Raw genomic sequence first — 19,814 nt, 5'->3', positions numbered from 1 at the left:
ACCAGAATCTGCAGTTTCCCCCTACACAGCAACTGCAGATGCTGATTTATACCAAACTTAGACATAAAACTCTCGAGAGTTTCCTGGACAGAACCTACAGTGAGGTAGTCACGCCGAGGATACAGGAAGAACCAAGGTGTGTGATGGAGAGCAAGGGTGGAAATCATTGAGTGGAGGAGACCCAGGTGGCTGTGCTGAATGAAAACAGGTCTGCCCTCTTGGAAACTGTTGGCGAACACGTCCGTGGCTCCAATCCTAGAGATGGGACTCGACCGGCGAGACCGACATCGGGCAGAGACCAACTGGTGGGCGACTCCATTGTCTGAGGAGCAGACAGGAGATTCTGTGGTGGCAGGCGAGATGCGAGGATGGTCTGGTGCCTCCCTGGTGCCAGGGTTCAGGATGTCATGAGCCGAATTCAGAACATCCTCGCGAGCGAAGGTGAACAGCCGGCAGTAGTTGTGCATGTGGGCACAAACAACATTGGGAATAAGAGGAAGGAGGTTCTCCAACATGACTTCAGGGAGTTGGGAAGAAGACTGAAATGCCGGACTTCTAGGGTGGTTATCACTGGATTGCTTCCAGTACCACGTGCTAGTGAGGACAGGAACAGGGAGATAGGGGATCTGATGTGGCTGAGGGGCTGGAGCATGCAGGGCCGGCCTTAGGAGGTGCGGGGCCCAATTGGGAACAATTTTGGTGAGCCCCAGGTTCATAGCCAAGGTCTGTAGAATCAAAGAAATACAAATAAAGTTTATTATACTTTATATCTCTATGGTAAAATGGAAATTAATTAATTAATTAATCAATTAAACCTTTATTTCAGATACAGGTAAATATACACATCAAACAGTACAAAGATACATTAAAAAATTGCATATTAGCCTAAAATATATATAAGCTATTGCACCAATGCCATCTTAGCCTAGAAGTGAATCTATAGGATAATCTATAGTGAATCTATAGGATATAGGATGTGAATCTTAAGGATAAGGGGGAAATCCTTTAAAAACCGAGATGAGAAGAACTTTTTTCACACAGAGAGTGGTGAATCTCTGGAACTCAACTCTGCCACAGAGGGTAGTTGAGGCCAGTTCATTGGCTATATTTAAGAGGGAGTTAGATGTGGCCCTTGTGGCTAAGGGGATCAGGGGGTATGGAGAGAAGGCAGGTACGGGATACTGAGTTGGATGATCAGCCATGATCATATTGAATGGCGGTGCAGGCTCGAAGGGCCGAATGGCCTACTCCTGCACCTAATTTCTATGTTTCTATGTTTCTATGTATAGCAGCTTTTCAGAGGGCTGACTAAGGCTTCAATTATGTGGTTCTCTGACTTGTCCAGACGACACATAAAACTAAACATCAGCTGTCTTAAGAGTGCCTCACAGGTTGGCACTCTAGTGGACACAAACAATTGACTGGCACTATGCCACCTAGGGACACGAAGTAGCAACCTCATTGCATCATTGTACGCTACCTTAAGCCTCTGCATACTCTTTTTCTTATACTTAGACCACAATTGAGCAGTATATAACGGTGTGATGTAGGTTCTGAACAGGGAACACTTCACATGGTCAGAGCACATATAAAACTTCCTTATAAGCATGTTGGCTTGAAGATAAATTTTACAGCGCTGTCGGTAGAGGTCTTTGTCATCCTTCCAGTCATCAGATATGACATGACCTAAGTATTTAATTTCCTCACACACTGCAAGAGGACTGTCTGACAAATAAAAGGTCGGAAAAGTTGATTCCCTGTCCTCAGCGCTTCTAACTACCATTATGCAGCTTTTCTTAGCGTTATACTTTATGTCATAATCAAGGCCATACTGAGAGCACACCTTCAGCATCTGCTGCAGCCCAGCACTATATGGACAGAGCAGGACCAGGTTGTCTGCATACATCAGATGATTAACAATAGTGTTGCCCACAAGACAGCCAGTTTTTAACCTATTTAACTGATTTGACAATTCGTCCATATAAACATTAAATAAAATAGGAGACAAAATTCCTCCTTGCCGCACTCCGTTACTAACGCAAAATGGAGCAGATACAACATTGTCCCATTTAACCTGAAACGTTTGATGGGCATACCAAAACACTAAAATTCTCACTAAGAATTTAGGGGCACCTCTATTTAGCAATTTTACAAACAATTGTTCATGATTAATTCTATCAAATGCCTTGGACGCATCAATAAAACATAAAAATACAGATGAATTCAGGCTCGAGTACCTGAACACAATCTCTTTAAGAGCATAGATACACAGGTCAGTTCCATGCTTTCTTTTGAACCCAAACTGATTGTCATTAGTAAGGACATACATTTCTAGCTTTGTCAACAGTATTCTCTCCAGTACTTTAGATAAGATAAGAAAGTAATCACAATGTGCGTTTAAAAAGTGCCTGCGAGTTAATGGACCAAACAGATCGAAGCTACATTTTTATATAAAACTGCATACGTGTAAGCCTAGAAGTAACAAACAAAATGTGTAGATCACCTCTGAAAAATACATAATTACAATATCACTTGTGAAATGAAAAAAAAACAATAATTTAATTAACTAGAGCCTGGAAAACCAATAACTATTGGCGAAAAACAGTCCAGGCATTAAATTTTGGGCTTCAGCCCCATCCTACCCTTTGGGCTTCTACCCGTACTTAGTTGTGTGTGTCGTGTGTGTGTGTCTTAGTTGTTTGTGCATGATGTGTGTGTGTTAGTTGTCTGTGCGTTATGTGTGTGTGTGTGGGAAGGAAGGAGAGAAGGGAGGGAGGATGAGAAGAGAGTGAGTGAAGTTGAGAAAGAAGGGATGGAGGGAAAGAGAGGAAGAAGGGAGGGAGAGAAGGAGAGAAGGGAAAAGAGAGAGAAAGGATGGAGGGAAGGAGAGAAGGGAGGGAAGAAGGGAAGAAACATAGAACATAGAAATTAGGTGCAGGAGTAGGCCATTCGGCCCTTCGAGCCTGCACCGCCATTCAATATGATCATGGCTGATCATCCAACTCAGTATCCCGTACCTGCCTTCTCTCCATACCCCCTGATCCCCTTAGCCGCAAGGGCCACATCTAACTCCCTCTTAAATATAGCAGGGAAGGGAGGGAGGGAAGTGACGGGAGAGGGGGAAGGGAAGGAGAGAAGGGAGGGAGAGGGCCAGCGGCGGGAACAGATGCCGGGGTCCGGGCGTGAGCTGAGGCCGAGGTTTGTAAGTTGCTGCAACCCCCGGCCCGGCCCTCGCTGTGTTGTTCACCGCGTCTTCCCGGGGAGAGAGAGAGGGGAAGGGGGGGGGGGGGGGGGGGGGGGGGGGGGGAGCCGGGGCTGTGTGCGTGCGTGAAGCACGGCGACTGGAGGGACGGGAGAGCTGCCCCGGAAGCGTGAGGGCACCTCCCCCATTCGCCCTCACAAAACCTCTCCCCGTCTACCCTTTTCTTCCCCCTCTACCTCTCTACTCTCTCTCCCCCCTCCACCCGGGGTAGGTCTACCTGAGCCGAGAGTAGATTACTTCAAAGCAAAGCTGAGAGATTAAAGGATAGACAAAAATGCAGCGGGTCGGGTGGCATTTCTGGACAAAAGGAATAGGTGACATTTCGGGTCGAGACTGGTCTTCAGACCGAGTCAGGAGAAAGAGGGACTCAAACCATGCCGATATGCCGATATCTCCCAGTTACCTTTCCATTGACTGTCAGTCTGAAGAGTCTCGACCCGAAATGTCACCAATGCCGCTCTATGTTCGTTGCTTTCGTCCGTCTGTCCACACGTTCGCTGCAAGAGGGCCAGGGCTGGGAACTGAATATTCAAGGGTATACCTCTTATCGAAAAGACAGACAGGTGGGCAGAGGGGGTGGAGTTGCCCTGGCGGTGAGGAATGAAATTCAGTCACTTGCAAGGGGAGACATTGAAACAGGAGATGTGGAGGTGGAGTCAGTATGGATAGAACTAAGGAATTGTAAAGGATAAAAGGGGGAGAAGAGTAGATCGGGTGTGTCAGTGTTACAGTTGAATAAAGGGGACTATGGGGCCATGAGGGCGGAGCTGGCCAAAGTTGACTGGAAAGATACACTAGCAGGGATGACAGTGGAACAACAATGGCAGGTGTTTCTAGGAATAATACCATTCTAGGTGCAGGATCAGTTCATTCCTAGGAGGAAGAAAGATTCCAAGGGGAGTAAGGGGCGGCCGTGGCTGACAAGGGACATCAGGGACAGTACGAACAAGTACAACATAGCAAAGATGAGCAGGCAGTAAGAGGATTGGGTAATGTTTGAAGAACAACACAAGATAACCAAAAAGACAATACGAGGAGAAAAGATGAGGTATGTAGGTAAGCCAGCCAAGAATATAAAGCAGGATAGTAAAAGCTTCTTTAGGTATGTGAAGAGGAAAAAATTAGTTACGACCAAAGTTGGACCCTTGAAGACCGAAAAAGGTGAATTTATTATGGGGAACAAGGAAATGGAAGATGAGTTGAACAGGTACTTTGGATCTGTCTTCACTAAGGAGGACACAAACAATCTTCCTGATATAGTAGTGGCCAGAGGATCTGGGGTGACGGAGGAACTGAAGGAAATCCACATTAGGCAGGAAATGGTGTTGGATAGACTGATGGGACTGAAGGTTGATAAATCCCCAGGGCCTGATGGTCTGCATCCCAGGGTACTTACGGAAGTGGCTCTAGAAATCGTGGATCCATTGGTGATATTTTTCCAATGTTCTATAGACCCAGGATCAGTTCCTGTGGATTGGAGGATAGCTAATGTTATCCCACTTTTTAAAGAAAGGCGGGAGAGAGAAAACAGGGGATTATAGACCAGTTAGCCTGACATCGATGGTGGGGAAGATGATGGAGTCAATTATAAAAGACGAGATAGCCGCACATTTGGATAGCAGTAACAGGATCGGTCCGAGTCAACATGGATTTACGCAGGGGAAATCATGCTTGACTAATCTTCTGGATTTTTTTGAAGATGTAACTGGGAAAATGAACAAGGGAGAGCCAGTGGATGTAGTGTACCTGGACTTTGAGAAAGCATTTGATAAAGTCCCACTTGGGAGATTAGTTGGGCAAAAGTAGGGTACATAGTATTGGGGGTAGAGTGCTGACGTGGATAGAGAAGTGGTTGGCAGACAGGAAACAAAGAGTAGGGATTAACGGGTCCCTTTCAGAATGGCAGGCAGTGACTAGTGAAGTACCGCAAGGCTCGGTGCTGGGACCGCAGCTATTTACAATATACATCAATGATTTGGATGAAGGGATTCAAAGTAACATTAGCAAATTTGCAGATGACACAAAGCTGGGTGGCAGTGTGAACTGTGAGCAGGATGCTATGAGAATGCAGGGTGATTTGGACAGGTTGGGGGAGTGGGCAGATGCATGGCAGATGAAGTTTAATGCGGATAAATGTGAGGTTATCCACTTTGGTAGCAAAAACAGGAAGGCAGATTACTACCTAAAAGGCGTCAAGTTGGGAAAAGGGAAGTACAACGGGATCTGGGGGTCCTTGTTCATCAGTCTATGAAAGTAAGCATGCAGGTACAGCAGGCAGTGAAGAAAGCGAATGGCATGTTGGCCTTTATAACGAGAGGAATTGAATATAGGAGCAAAGAGGACTTTCTGCAGTTGTACAGAGCTCTAGTGAGACCACATCTGGAGTATTGTGTGCAGTTTTGGTCCCCTAATTTGAAGAAGGACATTCGTGCTATTGAGGGAGTGCAGCGTAGGTTTGCAAGGTTAATTCCCGGGATGGCGTGACTGTCATATGCTGAGAGAATGGAGCAGCTGGGCGTGTACACTCTGGAGTTTAGAAGGATGAGAGGGTATCTTATTGAAACATATAAGATTGTTAAGGGTTTGGACACGCTAGAGGCAGGAAACATGTTCCCGATGTTGGGGGAGTCCAGAAACAGGGGCCACAGTAAGCCATTTAGAACGGAGATGTGGAAACACTTTATCTCACATGAGTCTGCGGAATTCTCTGCCTCAGAGGACGATGAAGGCCGTTTGGCTGGATGCTTTCAAGAGAGAGCTAGATAAGGCTCTTAAAAATAGCGGAGTCAGGGGATATGGGGAGAAGGCAGGAACGGGTTACTGGTTGTGGATGATCAGCCATGATCACATTGAATGGCGGTGCTAGCTCGAAGGGCCGAATGGCCTACTCCTGCACCTATCATCTATTGGCTATTGTCAATTGTTTAAAATGCTGGAGTAACTCAGCGGGTCAAGCAGCATCTTTACAGAACATGCATCGGAGACATTTCAGGTGGGGTCCGTTTTCAAATAAGACAAGTTCTCCGGCGGGTTGGTGCGGTTAAGGTGTTTGTAGTGAATTGGTTGTGAAGATTACAGCAGTGACAACAGCGTTTTAAAATAATTCATCAGCTGTAAAATAATTTGGAATTTAATGAAGATGTGAAAGATGATATTTATTTTCCATTCCCGTATCCGTGATGACTTGCAGCAACTCAGTAGCGGATTCTTTATTATGGATGACCAGGGTCAGTGGGAAATGCAACTTTCATCACTCTGTGGGCATTCTCCACAAGTTCATCCAGTATGTTGGTCAGCAGCTTGTAAGTCATTCCAAATGACGACACTGCCCCGAAAATGGAGCCAATGATTGGTATAAAGTCAAGGTATATTTCCACCACTGAAACGGCAGCAAAACTGGATCGCACCAACATTTGTTTCACAAACTCCTCATTTATTTCACCCACCAGAGGGGTTCTCACTACTGCTTTCAGATTTCCCACAGGTGTATTTGCGACATTGGCCAGTCTCTGAAGGGAGGCATCATCCAGGCCGAAGATTTTGCGGAAATCTATTATTGTAGTGCCTATTAACCCGAGGTCAACAGCGAAGGACAATCCGGGAACAGGCAGCGCTCCCACAGCTGCTGAGGCTGTTGCCAACATCCAGATATGTTTCTTCAACTGGGCTCGTTTCTGCTCCACAATCTTCACTGTTGTGCTTCGAAGTGACATTAATAAAGCATCTTTTTTTATTCCATCGAGACTATTAATAAGCTGTCCCTTTAACCTAGGAAAATCAAACTCATGTACACTAAAGCTTGATATCAGGAAAACAATGGGTTCTGCAATCCCCGCTCCCATCAAATCGTGACTTAGGTCTTGTTTCACGTTATCAAATTTATCTTTTATATTAAAAACTATACCCTGCCCTTGTAAAGAACGGATGTCGTTGTCAATTTTATTTCGTACGAAGTAGAACCTCTTCCTCAAGTTTTTTATCACCTTGGCGACATTTGCATCGTTTTCGGTGAATCGATTCTGTGAGATTATTATGAAAAAATCGTATGTCGTAAATTCCATTTTGCTCACGTAATCCTTCATTGGAAACTTTAATGATCCAAATCCCGGCAGGTCCCAGAAGCAAACATTAGGGAAGTCAGGATGTTTGTATGGAGTTCGCTTCATTGTGGTTTCCTTGGTCCCGGTTTTAGCTGCACCCTCATCGCAGCCCCGCAGCCCCCTCATGGCGTTGATGAAGGTGGATTTCCCTGCACCTGCATCTCCGGTCACAGCGATGTTGAGCTTTGCATTTTTCATATTGTTCAATTTCTTCTTTATCTGTGCCGCATACATGATCAGCCCACCCTGCTCATAACTATTCAGTTCATTGATTTCTTGCTGGCTGAAGTATATAGATTGTGAAGACGAAGCCATCGTATCTCTGCGGAAACAAATGAACATATTGTATGTTTAATACATCTCTAAATGTGTATTTCATGAGACACAGAAGCAAAATCACAGTCACGTGTTTGTGATCAAAGCTGAGATCACTGGACCTGAATGTCCCACTTCACAGAGATAGCGGGATACACTGGGCTGAAGATTCAATGAACCGGTCACTCATTAACACTCCTTCCCATTCCCACACTGACCTTTCTGTCCTAGGTCAGAGTGAGGCTAAACACAAATTAAAGGAACAGCAACTTTTATCATCTCCATTTCCTTTATAATCGTTACTTTTTTGTATATCTTTCATTCATTATCTCTCTACATCGTCTTTTTCTATCATTTTTCCTTTTTCCCAAGTACTCTACAGACCACTGTCTTCTCGAATTGGCTGAACCACTTCATCCTCAGTAACCATTAGTACGGGAGCACCTCAAGGCCGCGTGCTCAACTCTATAGTGCTTTACTCACTCTATAGCCATGACTGCGTAGCCAGACATAATGCGAACTCCACTGTTGTGGGATGAATCTCTGAAGGAGATGAGTCAGAGTATAGAAGCGAGATCGACCGACTGACCAAACAGTGCCAGCGCAACAACCTGGCTCTCAACACCAGCAAAACCAAGGAACTGATTGTGGACTTTGGTAGGGGAAGGATGAGGACCCACAGTCCCGTTTATATCAGAAGGACAATGGTGGAAAGGGTCAATAACTTCAAATTCCTGGGCCTGCATATTTCTGAAGATCTTTCCTGGTCCCAGCACACTGATGCAATTATAAAGAAAGCACATCAGCGCCTCTATTTCCTGAGAAGATTACAGAGATTCGACATGTCCAAGAGGATTCTCCTAAACTTCTACAGGTGCACTGTAGAGAATATGCTGACCGGTTGCATCATGGCTTGGCTGGGTAACCTGAGCGTCCAGGAGCGGAAAGAACTAAAACGTTGTGACCACTGCCCAGTCCATCACTGGCTCTGACCTCCCCACCATCGAAGGGATCTATCACAGTCGCTGCCTCAAAAAGGCTGCCAACATCATCAAGGGCCCACACCATCCTGGCCACACACTCATCTCTCCGATGCCATCGGGATAGAAGGTACAAGAGCCTGAAAACTGTAACATCCAGGTTCAGAAACAGCGGCTTTCCCCACAACCATCAGGCTATTAAACACAACAACAAATACGTTCTGAGCTCTGAACTACAAAAGACTATATTATTATTGCACTATACTTGTTATTTATTTAACTTTTCTTTTTTTCCCTCTTCCCTGTAATGTACTACGTTTACATGTTGGTGGTGTGGCGGCACCTGACGGCGGCACTCGACCGCAGTCCGTCTGTCTTTTTTTATTTTTGTCTTGTTAAATGTATGTTTGATTCGAGTTTTATTATTTTTTTAGCTGTGTATATGTGGGGGGCGGGGGAAACCGTTAATCTCTTCCCTGTATGGGGACCCGACCTTTCCCCTGTCAGGTCTCCAATGTCGTTGGGCCTAACATCATGGAGCCGGCAGCGGCCTCCAGCCGGGACCAACCTGAGGGCTCCAGTCGTGGAGCCTGCGGACCTGCCATCGCGGTGCCGGCCGCCTTCGGAGCGGGAAGAGCTGTGGTGACACGTGGTGGCGACCCAACTTTGGAGCTCGGAGGCTCCGGCCGCAGGCCCTGTGGGCAGGTAACATCGGGAGCTCGCAGGTCCCTGGTGGGAGACTGATTTTCGGAGCTCCTGCAATGGCAAATTCTCCCGCTGGAATCGCGGGGTTTAAAGGACACGGAGCCGGGCCTAATATTGCCCCACATGGCTGAAACGGCCACGAGACTTACTATCGCCAGCCGGGGGTTTTAACATCGGGAGCCCCAGTTCGCCTCGACGCTGCAGTTGGACTGCTGGACCGCAGAAGAAGTACAAAGGAAGAGATAAGACTTTTGCCTTCCATCACAGTGAGGAGATATTGGAGATTCACTGTGATGGTTTGTGTAAATTGTGTTAAGTGTGGGTCTTGGGGGGTTTTAATTGTTAAGACTGTAGAAAATGAAATTTCGTTCAAAACCAAGCTGTTTGAATGGCAATAAAAGGCATTCTATTCTATTCTATATTCACATATTCTGTTGTGTTGCAGCAAGTAAGAATTTTGTTGCCCATCCAGGACATCTGACAATAAAATACTCTTGACTCTTGACTTGACTTTGAAGAACGGTCTTGACCCGAAACATCCCCATTCCTCTCTCCAGAGATGCTGCCTGTCCCGCTGAGTTACTCCAGCTTTTTGTGTCTATCTTCGGGTTAAACCAGCATCTGCAGCTCGCAGTCAATAAGAAAGATTACTGTTTAAGAAAGAACTGCAGATGCTGGAAAAATGGAAGGTAGGCAAAAATGCTGGAAAAACTCAGCGGGTGAGGCAGCATCTATGGAGCGAAGGAATAGATGATGTTTCAGGTCTAGACCCTTCTTCGGGGTGAAGATTACTGAGCACATTTTCCCATCCATTCATACTTTCAGTTGTGTTCACTTTGTGTAACATGAACTTTGTTGTGCTTTGTGGATAAAGAATATGAATCATAGATAGATATGCAGGGTCATGCAGGCTAGCAAGAGTTAAGTCAAGTGTTTTATTGCCATGTATCCCAGATAGGACAATGAAACGAAATGCCAGGGTAGGGATTCACCCGAAGTGTAGAGTCGCTTCAGTTAAGGGCCGTGTGGGCAGCAAAAGCGGTGTCGTATTTGTCATTACTTCTGCAAGTGATTAATGTGGAAATGAAATTGAGTCTCGCTTTTTGTGAACATTTATAAAACTACTAGACCAAGTGCAGTCGCGTTGGGTCTGTTCCCCCAACGTGCGGTTGTGGGGGGGGGGGGGGGGGGGGGAGGCGGCATGCAGCATCACACACGAACTACTCCACACCCCTCCTCCCGCACTCACGCTAATGGAGGGGAGGAGGGGGGAGAGAGAGAGAGAGGAAGGGGGGGAGGAGAGAGAGAGGGGGGGGAGAGAGAGTGCTGAGGGGGGTGAGATGAGGGGTGGGGGAGAGGTGGGGAGCAGGGACGGGGTAGGGATGTGTGGAGGGGAGGGGGATTTACGGGAGGGACAGTGGGAGAGGAGGGGGGATTGGAGAAGAGGGGGGAGGAGGAGGGGGAGGAGAGAGGAGAGGGTGGGGAGAGGTGGAGAGAGGAGGGTAGGGCGGAGAGGGAGGAGGGGGGGGGAGGAGATGGAGGGGGGGGGGGGGGGAGTGCCTTTTTACTTCAATCCAAACCCAAACAACCATTTGCAGGCAGTGCTTTTTTTTACCTCTAACCATATTTTCATTTTCAAACCAAATTAAGGGTACTCACAGTTCTGTAGACTTTTGTCAGTGTCATTCAGAGCTCTGATTGAGGCACACCACTTGCAGAGACTGATTGAGGCACACCAATTCCTGGTTTTATAGTCCCTCCCCCTCCCTCCAGCGGGGGCAGCAGAGAGAATGGGGAATGTTGTAAAAACATTAATATCTCTCAATTTTCATCGACGGGAAAAATCCTCGGCACACAGGCGGCGGAGGGGGGCTCTGAGCGAGGTGGCCAAAAATGACGGCCGTAGGTGGCGGCGTACTCTCGGAAACCGCAGCACAGAAAGCCAAAACCGGTCAAGAACAGAGTTTTAGTAATATAGATAATATTTGTCCGTGATTTTTGATTCTGTTGTGGGGGGGGGAGGGGGGGGGGGGGGGGGGGAGTTCATGTTGAATTCTATAATGTGTTGTGTCTTTTTTCTTTTTCTTTTAATGGCGCAGTGGTAGAGTTGCTGCCTTACAGCGCTTGCAGCACCGGAGACCCGGGTTCGATCCCGAGTACGCGTGTTATCTGTACGGAGTCTGTACGTTCTCCCTGTGACCGCGTGGATTTTCTCCGAGATGTTCGGTTCCCTCCCACACTGGCTTGGTGTATGTAAAGTGTCCCTAATGTGAGTAGGATAGTGTTAATGTGCGGGGGTTGCTGGTCGGTGCGGACTCGGTCGGCCAAACGGCCTGTTTCTGCGCTGTATCTCTAATATATATATATATTTAAAGTATGAGCAACAATGAATGAATTAAGTTCTGACTCACAGTAAACACCATCCAGCAAAGAGTTGGTCAATAATTGGCGGGTTTTTGATCTGTGACCATGGTCAAAGATTTAGGAAACGTTTGAAAGCATTCTTGAAGAAATGCAACTCTCTCTCTCTCTCTGAAACCAGCCAATCACTAGCCCAGGACTGCTCAAAGCGGAGAGGGGGCATTAGAGACCACATTGTAAACGCCGGTGACCATGCACGGGGTCACGCATGGCCCAGTCTGTGTGTTGATAAGGGTGCGCCACCTTACACACTCCCCAAACACCAGTCGGCTGCCCCTGTGGAAGAGACATAGCTTCCCATATTGAAGTTCCTCAGACCCCCCAGTAATCTTTAATCCCAATCTACTTCGAAGAAGTAAATAGCTAAATGTGAGCAAGAAAGACATTACATCCCACAGGTCGGCGGAGTCTGAAACCTGAAGACATTTTCTGCCCGGTTTGCAATGACAAGTTACTCAGAAGTTCTCTGATGTAATTGAACATCAAAAGGGCAGGACGGGTACAACACATGAACTTCGTCCCACAAAGATATGTCACCAATTATAATTTTTGTATCCAGGGAAAACGGTTCTGATTGTCTACCCTTTTTAGGGCTCTCATATTCCCATCAAGTCTATAGTGTCAGATTAGGAAAAAGGAGACTTGGGTGTCCTTGTACACCAGTCACTGAAAGTAGACACGCAGGTACAGCAGGCAGTGAAGGAAGCTAATGGCATGTTGGTCTTCATAACAAGAGGATTTGAAGATGGGGTACTGTGTGCAGATTTGGCCTCTTAATTTGAGGAAGGACATTGGTGTTATTGAGGGAGTACAGCGTAGGTTCACCATGTTAATTCCCGGGATGGTGGGACTGACATATGAGGAAAGATTGAAAAGAATGGGCTTGTATGCACAGGAGTTTAGAAAGATGACGGGGGATCTTATAGAAACGGCTAAAGTTATAGGACTGGACAAGCTAGATGCAGGAAACATGTTCCCAATGTTGGGGGAGTCCAGAGTATACGAATAAAGGGGAGGCCATTTAAAACTTAAATGAGGAAAAACCTTTTCACCGGGAAGTTGTGTATTTGCAGAATTCTGCCACAGAAGGCAGTAGAGGCAAATTCACTGGAAGAATTTAAAAAAGAGTTAGATAGAGCTCTTGGGGCTAGCCGAATCGAGGGATATGGGGAGAAGGCAGGCACGGGTTACTGATTGTGGATGATCAGCCATAATCACTATGAATGGTGGTGCAGGCTGGAAGGGACAAATGGCCTCCTCCTGCACCTATTTTCGATGTTTCTATCTTGTGGATGTGTATAAAGTCATGAGTGGAATTGATTGGGAGACACACTGAATCACTTGCCCTGAGAATGGGAATCGAGAACCAGAGGACATGGGTTTAAGGTGAACGGGGAAAAAATGCATAGTAATCCGAGAGTTACCGATTTCTCACAAAGGGTAGTGGGTATATGGAACGAGCTGCCGGAGGTAGTTGAGGCAGGGGATCTTTTTAACATTTAAGAAACATTAAGACAGGTACATGGATATGACAGGATTTAGAGGAACATGGGCCAAACGCAGACAGGTGGGACCAGTGTATATGGGACATGTTGGTGGTTTGTGCAAGTCTGGCTGAAGGGCCTGTTTCCGCGCTGTACGACTTTATGACTCACATGTCTTATGTTGCAGAGTAGGCGGGAGCGGGGGTTGGTGGGGAGGTTAAGGGGGTGGGGCGACATGACATATGAAACATACTTCATACACCAAGAGAGAACACAAATGTAGAGCTTGTGAATCTATTATTCCCTTACTGAATAATAGATAGATCAATATCTGCTGATGGACCACAGAGAGTGTCCTATCGGGATGCATCAGAGGTTGGTTTGGGAACAGCTCAACCCGAGACCGCAATAATTTAGGGAGAGCAGTTGATGAAGCTCAGTCCATCCCACAGAACAGCTGCACTATCAAGGACCACTTACACCCAGACAGACAATGAGACTCAACAAGACGACTGTGAAACTGGTACCACTTGGGTGGAGGAAGGATGGAGAGAGAGGGAATGGAAGGGTTCCTTGAAGTTAGAGAAATCAATATTCATACCGCTGGGGTGTAAGCTGCCCACTCGAAATATGAGATGCTGTTACTCCAATTTGCTTTTTGCCTCACTCTGACAATGGAGGAGGCTTAGGACAGAAAAGCCAGTGAGAAAGGGAATTAAAGTGCTTGACAACCGTGAGATCAGGTAGATCCAGGCGGACTGGGCAAAGGTGCCACAAGGTTCCAGATCACCGCTACTTACAGCGTCATCAAAACGTTGCCACAAATCCCATTTGTTTTCGATGGCTATCACTTTACAAATATGACCTGGTCCTTAACACAACCCCCCGTAGAACGTGTCTCAGTTTCACCCCGTAACACTGGCACAGTGTAAACACCCCGCTTCCCGCTATAGTCGCTTCCTACCGTTTGGTCAATTGTCTGAAAATATTTCCGCTTCACAACAGGTCGTGAATCATTCCAGTTTGATTAACCCCTGTATTCCATTACAACATGTCCACGTTACCTGCAGGAGAGCGAGGAGTCGCGGAGATCTGGGCTTGTGGTCAGCTGCTGCCTTGCTGGAGGTCAGATGACGGGGCATCTCCGAGTCAACGTGCAGGTACAGCAGGCAGTGAAGAAAGTTGGGTTCATCTCTCAAACCAACACATCTACACGACTGTAGGGTGTGAGTTAACAGTCATTAGCTTTGATGACTAGAATATAATCAATGCTGAATATGGTGGAGAAACTCAGCGGGTGAGGCAGATCCACGGAGCGAAGGAAAAAGGCAACGTATCGGGTCGAGACACTTCTTCCTTAATGGGAGGAGTCAAACTAAAAGTTGTTGTGGGTGGAGCAGCTCCGCTAGGTGGACGAGAGTATCGGTGGACGGGGATTGGTTGGTTCTGTGATTGGAATGGTGTCTGTCACGTGATGCTATTAGCAAACACAAAACTAGCTGAGATAACAACACATTGAACTGCATGTTTCACATTGAACTTTGTTTATACAGCCCTCACTGGACTTTACCTTGCTCTAAACATTATTCCCTCATTATATATCTGTGCACTGTGGACGGTTTGATTGTAATCATGTATTGTCGTTCTGCTGACTGGATAGCCAATGCGCTTGTCCTGATTTAACAAGCTGACAACGGTTAGATTGTCAGAATACTGTCGGGTCAAGAATGAACATATTCCTCCATGGCCATTATTCCAGCTCTCAGTACTGCCCGCAGAGTAAACAGCTTCACAGTTACGGCCCTGTCAACCCATCCCATAATCCTACAGTTTTGAACTGGGTCGCCTCTCCAAATCCCAGTCAATATGGGCTCACTTTCTCATTGAACAGGCCAGTCATTCTGGGAATCCACCACAAGAGTCAAGAGAGTTTTATTGCCATGTGTCCCAGATAGGACAATGAAATTCTTGCTTGCTGCAGCACAACACAATATGTAAACATAATACAGAACATAATAATGCTCAGTGTGTCGATATTCTAGACCATATACATACACAATAAATAAACAGAGACAGTGCAACAGGCTGTTTTAGTTCAGAGTTTGTTTAATGTCGAGTTTAATAGACTGATGGCTGTGGGGAAGTAGTTGTTCCTGAACCTGGATGTTCCAGATTTCAGGCTCCTGTACCTTCTTCCCGATGGCAACGGAGAGATGAGTGTGTGGCCAGGATGGTGTGGGTCTTTGATGATGCTGACAGCCGTTTTGAGGCAGCGACTGCGATAGATCCCCTCGATGGTGGGGAGGTCAGAGCCGATGATGGACTGGGCAGTGGTCACAACTTTCTACAATCTTTTCCGCTCCTGGACGTTCAAGTTACCGAACCAAGCCACGATGCAACCGGTCAGCATGCTCTCTACTGTGCACCTGTAGAAGACTCCCGCATCCCGTCTCCCAGGCCAACTGTGCTGTGTGGTTTATGGAAACCGCAGCAAAACACAGAGCTCCAGGTTTGGGTCTGTTTAAGAAAACTTTAAAACACAACACAAATATCTGGCAAGACAGTTGCTCAACAAACAAAGATTAATCTGCTCCTTATTTACAGACTTTCCTTTTGATGTTCCGTTTACCACAGCAAGCACCTGAGGAATTTCCTTCTTCCCAAATGGTTTTGCAATATTCACAGACCACCCACCTCTGGGAAACACAGAACAATAAACTCAACTGAACATCACCCCATTAGAGCTCAAAGATAGCAGAGTGAAGGGATATGGGGAGAAGTCAGGAACGGGGTACTGATTGTGGATGATCAGCCATGATCATATTGAATGGTGGTGCTGGATCGAAGGGCCGAATGGCCTACTACTGCACCTATTGCCTATTGTCTATTATTGTCTATTACAGCTAAGCAAATGTCATGTTACCCTTTCGAATTTAGAAAGAGTTGAGCGGTAACGAGGTGCAAAGGGTGGAGTGATTTGTTCTTATCCAGAGAGAATTCGCTGAAGTCAGATCTTGTACGGGTGGGAACAACACACATATACGGAGCTGTTCATGTGTTGTATTGTTCCGTGATCTATGGGCAGTTTGGAAAATGCGTTATCTTATCAACGCCTGGATCACGACGAGAAACAAAACTATCAAAATATAGGGAACTCAAAGGTCATGCTGGGATAGGCACTGGGCTGAGATAGCAGGTGGTTATAGTACAAGGCACACCTAGCTGCAGTAAAGATTTAAAAAAAATAACCAGGCTGAGGGATATAAATAATGGGATAAGAAACATCGCCCTTTGAACCAATTTACAAGACAACTTGGAAAATGGTTTACTAATTAAGAGGGAACATAAAGTTCAAGGTTCATCGCTGATCCTTTCAAAAATGTAAAATCTGAATGTAACCCACTGTGTCGCAAGAATATAAAGAATATAAAAAGGCTGTGAGGCTGTAAATCATGGAACACTTTGGGTTATCTCAGGGTGTTTCCATGTATATGCTGTTAAGGCCTTGAACACTGTTTGAGAAGGTCATCCCTGCTCGACGACATTGACTTTGTGCGCTGCTCTATGCAGGTCAAACATACAATCCCCTCCAACTGCGCCCATCCCAGCCCTTCTCCCAACCCCTCCCAGTGCGGGTCAGTATCGGGAACTCCTTGGGGGCTGGGAACAAGGGGTGGTTGCTTCGGGCACCTGGGTTTTCAAAGGGGAGGCGACAAGCCGGAAAAGACGTTATCGGGAGCTCTGATCAAGGAACGCGATGTAGCAGTGACAACAATCCAGTGATCAGCTTCAGGATCATAGAAACATAGAAACATAGACAATAGGTACAGGAGTAGGACATTCGGCCCTTCGAGCCTGCACCGCCATTCAATATGATCATGGCTGATCATCCAACTCAGTATCCCGTACCTGCCTTCTCTCCATACCCTCTGATCCCTTTAGCCACAAGGGCCACATCTAACTCCCTCTTAAATATAGCCAATGAACTGTCCTCAACTACCTTCTGTGGGTAGAGAATTCCACAGATTCACCACATTTGAAAGACAATAATGTCTTTCAAATGACTCCACTAACTCCCATCTCCTGTTGAGTGATATTCTAGAGCATCTTAACATCAGGATAGATGTGTACAAATTAAACGTCTGAGGTTCGGTCGCTGGTAAAAAATGTTATGTTGCTGAGCGCTTTAGTGAGGCAGTTTGTGGTTGTTTTGAGACTAGCTGAAGGAGCTGGGCTTGTGAGTGGAGAATATGATGCAACACTACAGAATAATGGAGCAGTGACCTTATGATTTAACCACTTCATTATCTCCAAACATCATCAACAATTCACTTGAAATACAATTGAACAATCCCAACTTGACATCTAGCTGGAAATTCAATAGAAATGCTGTGTTGTTTCAGTGTTATGTGGCTGTAAATCCAGTTAGCCTCCTAGAGTGAGAGTGATGAGCCCAGCTACAGGCCATTCTCAGAATGATTCACCTTCAGAGGCTGGTGCCCCTTCTACATGGTTCCTCGTGTAACCTTCCATTCAGGTTACGGTGAGATTATTGGAACCACAGAGTCACACAGCACAGTGTGGCATGGTGGCGCAGTGGTAAAGTTGCTGCCTTACAACACTAGAGACCCGGGTTCGATCCTGACCACGGGTGCTGTCTGTACGGAGTTTGTACGTTCTCCCCGTGATCTGCGGATCTAGAGTTTCCTCCCACACGCCAAAGACGACAGATTTGTAGGTTAATTGGCTTGATACAAATGTAAAATTGTCCCTAGTGTGTGTAGGATAGTGTGTTAATGTGCAGGGATCGCTGGTCGATGCGGATCAGAGCCAACGGACCTGCTTCCCAGCTGTATCGCTAAACTAAAACTAAACTCAACAGATCCCTCATGTATGAACTGGTAATAACAATCATTATTTTGCTCCGAACTACTCCTTTTGGATCTGTACGTATCTAGTCTGTGTGTTCGTGATTATCATGGATGTACATGCGACAGACAGGGTTTCCTTCCTGCAAGCATATGCTTCCAGAACAGTGACACACACTGACACCAGATATGCACAGATTGAAAAGGAGTTGTTGGCAGTGGTCTTCACGTGTGCTAAGTTCAACGACTCCATCTTTGGCAATCCAGTAACCATAGAAACGGAGCACCAGCCACTGGTAACTATCCTAAACAAACCCATCCACACAGCTCCAGCAAGACTGATGTCCAGAGAGACAGGTATCATTGTTCCTGTCTCAGAGCAACTGCTAGAGCCACACATATACAATCCGGGTGGTTCAGGCTCAACTACCCAAATGTCACAGAAGGCGAGCTATGATCAATCATCGATCACTCCAGACTTTGATGGAAGGACAGACTGTCAGCGTACAAACCCACAAAGGTTACGATTAATGACAAGAACAGATTTAATTTAACAAATGGTCTTTGAATTATGAGCAAAAGGCACTGGCTCCTGTCACAGTACATCTTAGTCCCATGCCGATATGAAACTGGACATGAAAAGCTGGAGTAACACACCTGGACAGGCAGCACCTCTGGAGAGAAAGAATGAGTTCCCCTGCAGCTCATTCCATTTACCCACCACCCTCTTTATGAAAAAGCTGCACTTCAGGTCCATAATAAATCTTTTCCCTTTCACCTTAAACCTGCGCCCTCTAGTTTTAGACTCCCCTATGCAGGTAAATTATTGTGACCATTCACCTTATCTATGCCACAAAAAGCTTTTCACTGTACCTCGGTGCACGTGACCTTTAAATAAACTGAACGGACTGATACAGTCATACAGTACGGTCAAAGGCCCTTCAGCCCAACTCGTACATGCTGCCCAAGGGTTGGTGGTGGAGGCAGATACGATAGTGGTGTTTAAGAGGCTTTTAGACAGGCACTTGTGTAGGGAATGGAGGGATGTGGATCATGTGCAGGTAGAGGGGATTAGTTTGCAATCACAATTGTGGGCCGAACGGTCTGGTCCCGTGCTGTACTGTTCTATCTTGTAAGTACCTGCTTGTCTAACAAGTGATATGCAAGATCACAAACTCAACACTAGCTGCAGAAGTACTGACAAAAGCCAAGGTCCAACATTATCAATGTGTTAACTCCAGTTATTAAAGCAAGTATTAGATTTTATATTGTTGTCTTCAAGGCAGTAACTTCAATCTCAGAGTCTTGAAGCAACTGGCTCCAAGTATCATCAAAGCTGCTTAACTGAATTGTTCATCTTTTTGCCAGACATCAGTTGAGCACAGCGAGGAAATTTAATTTTGAATTGAGAAGAGTCTAATCCAAAACTCAAGACACGTAATATGTCAACAAAGTTAATGACTGCCAAAGACAAGAATCAGGTTTGAACTGCTGGGGTGAAGGAGTTGTCTTGTAAGGAGCGATCTTCAGGAGTCGCTGTCTCAAGGAGGCAGCCAATATCATCAAAGAGAGTGGTGAATCTCTGGAACTCTCTGCCACAGAGGGTAGTTGAGGCCAGTCATTGGCTATATTTAAGAGGGAGTTAGATGTGGCCCTTGTGGCTAAGGGGATCAGAGGGT

General features: G+C 46.2%; 2 protein-coding genes across 2 annotated transcripts in view; both read right to left on the bottom strand.

The window, feature by feature from the left end:
- LOC129701968 (interferon-inducible GTPase 5-like) overlaps positions 1 to 14,809 on the bottom strand; it is a 61,276-nt gene extending 46,467 nt beyond the window's left edge. The window contains exon 1 of the mRNA XM_055643427.1: positions 14,332 to 14,809. The gene's annotated coding sequence lies outside the window, so the exon portion shown is untranslated. The remainder of the gene's footprint in view (positions 1 to 14,331) is intronic.
- Positions 3,434 to 8,032, bottom strand: LOC129701972 (interferon-inducible GTPase 5-like). The gene has a single exon (XM_055643429.1). The coding sequence runs from the start codon at positions 7,702 to 7,704 to the stop codon at positions 6,475 to 6,477; it is 1,230 nt and encodes a 409-aa protein (XP_055499404.1). The 5' UTR covers positions 7,705 to 8,032; the 3' UTR covers positions 3,434 to 6,474.
- Positions 14,810 to 19,814: the final 5,005 nt, after the last annotated feature.

This window comes from Leucoraja erinacea, chromosome 12, assembly GCF_028641065.1.
Source record: "Leucoraja erinacea ecotype New England chromosome 12, Leri_hhj_1, whole genome shotgun sequence".
Classification (NCBI taxonomy): Eukaryota; Metazoa; Chordata; class Chondrichthyes; order Rajiformes; family Rajidae; genus Leucoraja; species Leucoraja erinaceus.
Note: the sequence above shows the minus strand (reverse complement) of the source record. Positions and strands in the feature narration are given on the sequence as shown.

Coding starts and splice junctions, on each gene's coding strand:
- LOC129701972 (XM_055643429.1), bottom strand. CDS start 7,704: ATGTTCATTTGTTTCCGCAGAGATACGATGGCTTCGTCTTCACAATCT.